This window comes from Micrasema longulum, unplaced genomic scaffold, assembly GCF_059751315.1.
Source record: "Micrasema longulum isolate JH-2025_06_02 unplaced genomic scaffold, ASM5975131v1 h1tg002448l, whole genome shotgun sequence".
Taxonomy (NCBI): Eukaryota; Metazoa; Arthropoda; class Insecta; order Trichoptera; family Brachycentridae; genus Micrasema; species Micrasema longulum.
In genome coordinates this window covers 312,945-322,928 of record NW_028279593.1, presented here as the reverse complement: position 1 = coordinate 322,928, position 9,984 = coordinate 312,945, and the positions used below count along the sequence as shown (strand labels likewise).

Below are 9,984 nucleotides of genomic sequence, written 5' to 3'. Positions count from 1 at the left end.
CTTTTCCGAACATTTTAGAAGCTTCAATATATGAAATGTTTCTGTCAGCCATCGTGTGTTTTATGTTTTGTTGCCTTTTAAGCTCAGGGCACAGCTTGCTGGTGGCAGAATGGTTACCAGAACAATTGAGGCATTTTATATCTTCAGCCGCCACCGTGCAGGATTCCCCATTGTGTGAGGAGCCACACTTGTAACAGCGCACAAGGGATCTACAGACAGTCTTTGTATGTCCGTACTTACAGCATTTAAAACACTGAATTGTCGGAAATACGTAGAGTTCTACGGAGAGGGACACATTGAAGATGGAAATGTGGGAAGGTAGAGATTTTGAGTCGAAGGTCAAAACCACCGTGCGGGAGGGTTTCCATTCGACTACGTCACCATTACTCGATCTGTAATTCAGTCGTCGAGCCTTGATTACTTTTCCGAATCCATGAGGTACCTCGGCATTCTCCACAATGTCCTGTTCAGACCAGTGCGAAGGGATGCCTTTGGTAACACCTTGTTTAGTTACTAGGAAAGTCGGAATGAAAACGTTATAATTATCTTTTTTAGCTATTTCTGATTTTACAAACGTATTGGCTTCGTTTGCCGTCTTAAACTCCACAGAAATACGGTTACGGCCGACGGACTTGATTCCGTTCCAGGCAGTCCGAATATTGTTTCTATGAAGAAATCGACCGAAGTCAATATCGTACAAGTTGGTTTGGGTGACGCCGTCTACTTGTACTTTTGTTACATGTACGATAAATGGAGCACGATCCATTCCATTGTACATGCGGGATTGGACTTTGGTAGGTGTGGTAATAGGCGGTAAAGTGTTTGTGACCTCTGGAGTACCTGGGTTTGTAGAAGCAGAGGGTCGGGGGCTAGGTGTTTTGTGTGGGAGGGGGCGGTCTGACTCAGAACTCGATTTCCTCTCCGAATTTATAAGTTTGAGTTTTTTGGATTTAGGCCTTATTGTAACAAATTCGGCGGGATCTGGAACAGTGTCCATTGTACCGCACGACGAATCTGATTGAGATCCATCCGGTGGATCTGGAGGTTTCTCTTTATCGTTCATTTATAACAAAAAATAAAAAGAAAGAAAAGTACAAAATAAGTTGTAAAAACCAAAAAAAAATTTGGCTACACGTGTATGGAAAAAATAATTGTTACCTGGTTATTAGGTTTCGGGACAGGGAACGAAAACAAACACAAACTACTGAAAACACTTAATAATAGATAAAAATTTTATGTACACCACTCTTTTTTTAACCAAATTAGTGAATTATTTCGACTTTTTAAGGAAAAAACACAATAATTATTATCTAAGACAAACAAAAACGACCGCCACCACTGTTAGTCATAGACCACACACCCTTTGCATGAGTCAGGCGGTCGTCTGCGGAAAATTACGGGAACTATCATCAACTACTCATCCTTCACACTAAATTTGATTTATTTTTAAATTTCCTGCAAAAAAAATCAAGCTGATGAATTTCTTTTAAAAATTAGAAAGCAATTCTTTTAAAAAAAAGTCTTCTAGGAGTCTAGGGGATAAAAAAGTTTGGAGACCTCTGTTCTACATTTTGCATCTTTCCTTTTTCCCATTGAATACTAGTATCGATATTAATTTATTCATTTTATTCATATTTTCATTATATTCATATTTATTATATTCATATTGCTAGTTTTATTTTGGCATCTATTTTTTTTCATATTTGTTGAACCTAAAAATAAATAACACCTTTAAATTAATTGGTCAATTGGTTGACATTTTAATTTGGCAGTAAGCCCACGAATGTACAAATAAGATAGTTCAAAAAGTTAAATAAATAAATAAGGCATAATAAATACAATGAATTATTTTTATTTATTTAATTGCAGACAAACACACTAATCAGTCACCATGAGGCCGATCAATCAAATAAACTCGATTTCCTTTTGCAGTTTTTTACCTGAGAGTAGCCGCTGAATACCTATATTTTTTAATACAAAATTATACAATAAATTTTGCCGTGCCGTGTAGATTTGGACGATACTTATGAAATGAGCCAATCACTGTCCACAATTAACAGTAGAGAATTTCCATCTACTGTTTGTCTATTCTGTTTGACGTCATGCGGAGACGTCAAAAATGCGAAATGTCAAATTAATCGGTGATGTCAAAATCGGGCCGCGCTAGTTTCTTTTGATTTTTGTTAGTAGCGTCAATCTTTAATATCTATATTGCATTATTTATTATTGAATGTGAAATACATTAAATTATTATTTACTTTTAAATCTTTAATGTTCACATTTAACCGAAATAATGTGGTAATGCTGTGTTGGCTATTTCATTAAAAGATTATTTGTTTAGACTAGATTTTGCGATTGAGATAACTAAATAATGGAAAAACAACACGAAGAGGTAAAATAGCACTCTTTAAAATGTACTATTTTTTATTGAAAATGAATCTGGTTTTTATAATTAGTGATTTAAAAACGTTTAATTAAATTAATGTTTCAGTTTATGGAAGATGCACTGACACTAAAAGAAAGAGGGAATCAGTGTATTAAGGACGGAAAGTTCAAAGAGGCGGCTCTTCTTTATACCCAGGCAATTAAATTGGACCCAGAAAATTTCTCCCTCTACAGTAATCGCTCTTTAGCGTATTTAAAGTTGAAACTCTTTTACCTTTCTTGGCAAGATGCGAATGAAACAATACGTCTTCAACCACAGTGGGCTAAGGTAGTAAATAAATCTATTTTTGTTTTTTGAACTTCTCAATTTTTCAAAAAAATACATTGCATCATATAATTTGGTGCTTAAAACAAAATCCTGCATAGTGCATGCATTTTGTAGCTGCAAGACGTATAGTACTTAAATTATGTATTATATAGGAAACAGTCATCAAGTCAAGAACAATTATCCAGGATTCCGATTATATTATATCCTCCCAGACATTAGCAATTTAAATAGCTCATTATTATTAAATGCCATTTTCTTTTTTTAATATTGATTTTATATTCAGGGCTACTTTAGAAAAGCGGAAGTTGAGTTGGCTGTGGGACTGTCTGATGATGCCACCTTCTCTTACACCCTTGCTTTACAGCTGCAACCCCAAGATACCAATATCATTGAAGCTATCAAAAGAGCATCCATGGCCAGGAAGAAGAAAAAAGAAGGTTTGAGTTTTGTAACTTGTCAAAATTATGTTCAGATCGAGTGCTCATTTAAATATACACGAATCAAAGAAATACTTTTCTCCTTAATTCTATGTTTTAATTATAGATATTCCTAAATAAATCTCTACTTTTTCTGCTTATGTTGGTAGTCAGCATTACACAAAAATGTTGGTTTTAAGTTTGACGGCTGACTCTTTTTTGGAGTTCGCTCCTGGTTGATTTCTGTTGTCCTTCTAAATTATATTTAAGGCAAGTTTAAAACACATTTAACTAAAATTAAACTAATTTGATGAAATAACCATACTTATTATAAAGTATATAAATTTATTATCAGTTTTAGGGTGCCAGTGTTAATTCAAATAAACGTTAAATCATTTCTAAAATAAATAAAAATATAATAAGTATAAAAAATATTTAAATATATTTTTTTATGCATAGAAAATATTTTTCATGTACACGGGAGTTAATTCAGGTCTGAAAGAGTTAAGTAAATGACATATTATCATTTTCGCATTTTGTCTGTCATGTTTTTGAAGGATGAACATCACTGCCAAGGTATTTTATTTTTCTAATAGAAGATTAGAGGGATTCTGATAGGAATTTTAGGTGAATTCAGGGGAATTAGTTTCTTAGTAAGAAGAAGAAATATTATGATTATTCAAATGAAATTGGAAAGGAAGGGAATCATATGATTTCTTTTGAGAGAGATTGTTGTACAAGAAAAAATGTATTGTAAAGAAGTAAATAAAATAAATTGCAAGAATGTAATTTATTAAAAAATCTTTAAAAGCATTTTGAAAAAAATGTTTTGTTACAATCACTATTATCATTTCTATTTTGTTTGAAATTTAAAATTTGTAATGTTAATTTTGCACTTATAAACTTGTTATTTTACAGCTGATGAAAAACTTCCCTGGATTTGCTCTTGTATAGGACTGATCATTGGAGTTGTTCTAGTCATTTATGACTATGTATTTGTGATTCACGAATCTCCAGCTGTAAGTTTATTTTATTATGTAAACTATTCCTTCTAAGACCAGATTTTGTAATTTTTTGTACAAAATATACATACTCGGTATTGATGGATATTTCAAGAGAAGTGAATTTTTTCTCAGGGAAAAAACTCTTGGACTAAGAGATTGTTTGAAATTGAAATAATATTTTTCAAATACAAAATTCGATATGGGTATTCTTTATTGAAAAATTAATTAGGTAAATTTATAGTTCACAAAATGCTCTACACGGCAGTGTTTTCAACTCAAAACTGATAAAATTGGACTAAGGCATTTTTTTAAATTGCGTATCCATTTAATTGTACAACAAAGTTTCTCAAAATGTTTTTTTTTTTTAAATGAACGTCTGTGAACGACATTGCTAGTTCTTCGAAATCAACCAATAATAGAGTGCTGTGATAGATTTCCGGTTTACGGGAAGCCAATTCACCAATCAGCAGAACTCACCGACAAGAACTTGCGACATCACACGCGGAGTAATTATAAAACTATAAAACAATCATAGCTCTAATAATACGATGTATTAATATATAATTTTTTTTTAATTTAGCTTAGTTTGAAAATTAAAAAAATAACAACCATTGAATTTCATCATTATTACCATACTGTTAAGCATTATTGTATGTCGTAATGATTTACTTTAAGAAATGATTATTTTTAGAATCCTATGATGCAAGTCGCATTAGCCCTCGCTGTAGCTGGGGGTGGATTGGCCCTTGGTAAAGGGTACATCAAGTTGGAAAATTACAATATTGAGAGGTCATTAAACCCACCAGATACGGAAGAAGAAGGTTTGAAATTCACAATAATGACATATTTTATCATGATTATTTTGATAGAAAAAAGATAATTTTTGTAATGATGACAATAATGCTGTAAGTTGATAATTTAAACAAGTAACAATTACAGTTTGTAGGTTTTCACGGCCTTTCAGATTCTTGTGATATTTTTCTGGGTTATTGTGCCGTGTATTTAAACTCCTTGCTGACGTTTCAGACAGCATTACAGCGTCCACCATCTGGTCTGATGTAGTTTCAGTGTATTGTAGTAAAAACCACCAAACTCGTCTGATAAAGGAGGCCCTTAAAATTTATAAACATCCGTATAATATTTATAGAGATGACGGAACATGCCTCAAAACATCATGGTACTGGCATTGAATTATAAATTATAACACATAAACCGATACAACACTGACCTGCCGACTGCAGTACTGTACAAATTCCTCATACAACTACAATACCCACCCACCATTCTCCCCTCCCCTAGTGAGCATCCACAGAACTGCTAATAATTATGCTGAGCTGTTGGACACCACTCCTGCTGCAGTTAAATTAGCTATCCTTTCCATTGAATGGCCATCCCCTCAATTCTCCTATTTTTTATTTCTATTCATCTTTATTTATTTCCCTTTTCTTTTCTTTTTTGTAATTAACATATTAAGGAAATAATTCTGATTATATTTTCTGTCAATTACAATAATACTTTATGTACTTCTTTACCAAATAATACCAAATACCTCTGGGCGTTTATTAAATAAATAAATTGTTCTAATTTTATTTATAATCTATAATGCTTTATGTACTTTTAACTTTATATTGTAAGAGCTCTCCGGAACGCCGGGGCGTTTATTAAGTAAATACACTAAAACGGCATCAGCCCAGATGATGGATGCTGTAAGGTTGTCCGAAACGTCGGCAAAAAGGAGTACGGCATACGGCAATACACGGCACGAAAACCCTGACACCTTTTTGTATCATAACTATATTAAAATACAATTCCAATTATTCATTAAAATTTACCCTTGTGTGGCGGCTATGGTGTCACATGTCTACATAGAATACAAGAATTGATATAACTCTCTTATTCTTTTATATAATGATGTCGTACTTTTCTATAGCAAGACTAAATTATATATATTTTATAATGAATTACATAAAATAGATCCTCAAACAAATATGTTCATTTTTTGTTTTTAAATACATGTATTTCAAAATATTTTGTCTTTTGCTTAATGTAACGCCATGTTACAGCACCGTTTGCGAAGGTTATTTTTTTATATTCGATATATGTTTAGTATATTTTTTAACATGTTGCCATATGTAATACATTTTCGTTCCTAATTTGTGAGTATTTTATAGAAATTTCTTTAGGCATAGAATTAAAAATAGTCCAGAAACCGCATACGCGCATCAAACAGAAGGCGACTAAACTACTCTTAAAATAGTAGTTTTACGTTTTGACCCATTAGTTTCTTTGTAGACGCCGCTCAGTAAGCAAGACCCGATTTGAATTCAATTATGCCGTGTTGTGTCGTCTTAAAGTGTAGAAGTACTGCTGGGATCTTTAAGAAACAGGATGGGATCACATTTCATGTGTAATTAGCAAATGCATGTGTAAGTAGCAAATGCATTACTTAAAAATTGAATTATTTTTCCATCTGTCAGATTGTCAAAGAAAACAAAATGGACATTTCATTAGTGTTGCCAGGGTATTATTTTTTTTTACCCTACTTTGCTCATCCAATGAGAGAATTAATGAAAATCGGACCTCGTATTAAACAATTCCGAGGTGGACATTTGACCGACATTATCTTTAAAACATAAAATATTATTTAACATGATATAAACATATTCGTTTTATGTTAAAAAAAATTGTTTTATATTTTAAGTTCAAAGTTCATTCATTATATTATTCTTATTAAATGACCTTTTAATTATCTACTCTGTTGTGTCAATCAATGTTTCCGCGTGCACAATAAAATTTTAGAGAAATTAACAAATTGCTTTTTTTTTACCTTACATTTGTGGTATGATCATATTTTTTCCGCGTGGCGAAAGTGGGGCAAAGTGGGGGGATTTTTGGCCACAGTCCAATGTATTCAAATATGATTCTACGCTCCTTCTGGACTATTTTTAATTCTATGTCTGTAGGATTCCAATTTGATTCCCAGTATGAATAAAATAATACATCGTATTTCATATAGTAAACAAATGAAACGAAAAATAATGATATGGACACGCTCAAAATACAGTCAAGTTCATTTTAATTTGTATATATTTTTTTCTATGTAAACATTATCTAATATAGTTTTTTATATTTTTCAACATTTAGCTCAAGAAAAACGACCATTGAAGTTTATATGGATGGGTTTAGCATTTGGCTTTGTCCTAATTGTCTTGGACTGTACAATTTCCAATACTTTAGGGTTAACTGTAAGTTTATTTTCCTTAAATTTTTAATAATCCATCTTTAAATTGTCTACTTATTTAGCCAAAAATTCACTAATATAGTGCCATTATTTGTACAGCCTTATTTTGAAAATAAGTGTTTTATCCAGCATAAAAAATATCTAAGATCTTATTTTTAATAGAAACATTTTTTAAGTACCTACCTTATAAAATAATCACGACAAAATATGTATCCGAATATTTCGGATATTTTTTAAAATCACATTAATACAAGCTGTATTTTAATATCTTAGTTCTGTTTAAAATGCACCATTAAAGTGCCCTGGTGAGATATCTCGCGCATGATACAATGTAACTTAAATATTTGCATGTAAATATCTACAATAGAATATGTTTTACTGCCAATTTGACACACTTCGATTCGATTCCGCATGATATTCTCTAACAATACTAATCCCGTTTGTTAGTATTATTCTTTCCCAAAAGAATTCCAAAGCCTGTTGAATTCGCTTGGCATATAAACGGTTAATGAACAAATAAATTTTTGCAATATATGGAATTATTTTTACTCAAATGTTTAAATTTTCAGAGTTCAGCGCGACAAATTGTATTTGCAATACCAGTGGCAGCCATAACATGGGGTATCGGCAACTTAATACGAAATAATATTACACAGAAAACTGAATCAGACAGATCTGCTGAAGGTTAGTTTATAAGACAGTTTAATTTTCCTATAAATTTATTACTAAAATAAAAAATGTTTCTAACAAACAACATAGGTCAGCTTATTTAAAAACAAACAAACCATTACGTCGTTTCCCCGTAGTGGGAGGCAGAGAGGATAGAACGCCATATCACTCTGCCTTTGCATACAGACCTCGCTTCCTCTACATTCATACATCTTCTCATGCACGTGAGCCGATTATTCCTACTTTTGACATGTCCATCTTCAAGTATTTTTTGGATTTGGTCATGCCATGTCTTTCTTGGTCTTTCTCGTTTTCTGTGTCCATCAACGTTAGCATCGTAAATATTTTTAGCCATTCTTTTGCTCTACATATCCGAACCAACAAACAATATAATAATCTTTATGATATGTCAACATTTTATAGAAGGGAATATGGAGGTCTAGGTGTTTACATTTCCCCTTTCTAAATGTTCTTTATCTCTATTTTAATAAGTTAATCTTGATAACTCTCTAGAGGATAAAATACAGTTCCTGTCTGTAAATATTTGGACAAACTCAAAAGATTGTTTATATAATAAATGTAAAATGTACAATCCTATATTGTGAAATGAACATTGTCATTAGGGAGAGTTAAAAACCAGATAATAGCAATTATTGTTATTTGTGAAATTTAAAGTTAGATTTTGTGGTAAACTTGTTGGTACATAATTCAAAAATATCTTGTAAGTTTTGTGCCAAAAACATTTGTATGGCCTCCTCTGGTGGTCTTAAGTACCTTCTCATTTAAATTTTACGCCAAAAAAAATTTTTTTACATTGTTAAAATTTTCAGTTAGTCTGCCTTAGCACAGGTATCTACTAGGTATTACTTTATAATATAAAAAAAATATTTTTTAAATATATTTCACCTAAGTAAAATAGGCGGTTTTTTTTCTGTATATTTTGTTTTATAATTCACTAATAAAAGTTAAATATGTGAAGTTAAAATATAATAAGTACATTCGATTTAAATCTTTAATAAACTTTACTTATATGTGCGTGACAGAACATTTTCATATAATATATTCTAAAGTGTGCCTACTAACATTGTATTTTATACCCTATAATTAATTGTTTTTTTTTTATAATCTATTTTATTACTTTTCTTTCCTTGGTTCCTCTTTCTCTCTCCTTCCAAACTCATTATCTAATTCCACATTCCTCACCCTTTAATATGTATAACAGAATGTACTTTTTTTCATAATATGTGCAAACCTTATCTCCCCATTACAAAACAGCTGCTATTTTTAATTAATTATGTTTTTTTTCATGTATGTATCTTTTGATATAGTAGTAATAGTACAAATTTTTGACCAACTCTTCTTTTGACCAGTCTGTTTTTTGATTGGCTGAAAGATATTGCTTTTAGCAATAAGTCTGCCAAAGTACTTATTCTTTGTACTTGAAGATAACACTAACGAAATTTGTACATTTATTTTGTTCATCAGCAGTCACTTACACATGAATGCGGGCTTATTGAATATTCAAGCACCCTGAACATAGCTAATAAGAAATTTTGCTTTGGTTCAAAAATCTTTTTTGTTTACAGAAATTCAACCCGAAGAAGAAACAAGTGTACCTGAAAGAACGAGTAATAAATATACAAAGGCACAAGCCAGATATAGATATAAGAAAGGGAAAATGTAATGTCCAAAAATCCCCATTCTGACCAATTGAGAATAGTATTCAGAATTATGTGTATTTACAGTTAATTATATTTTCAACTCATTCATTATTTGTACATAATATAATGGTAAGGCTCCGTTTTCACAAGCAGAGTAGGTGGAATGCTGAACAAGAATGTAAAAATCCCTCGTTATTCTCCAAAGTTAGAATTTTTCTAGTCTTTTTAAAAGTTTTTCCATATTTTAAATATCAATATTAAACATAGGAAGAAAAAAAAA

At 31.4% G+C, this 9,984-nt stretch overlaps 1 protein-coding gene across 1 annotated transcript; it reads left to right on the top strand.

Moving 5' to 3' along the window:
- Positions 1–2,112: 2,112 nt before the first annotated feature.
- LOC148272173 (uncharacterized) lies at positions 2,113–9,984 on the top strand. The gene is made up of 8 exons (XM_088240432.1): positions 2,113–2,392; positions 2,492–2,713; positions 2,997–3,150; positions 4,048–4,148; positions 4,825–4,954; positions 7,278–7,378; positions 7,944–8,058; positions 9,630–9,984. Exons 1-8 carry the CDS (start codon positions 2,372–2,374, stop codon positions 9,725–9,727), a joined length of 942 nt encoding a protein of 313 aa, XP_088096558.1. The 5' UTR covers positions 2,113–2,371; the 3' UTR covers positions 9,728–9,984.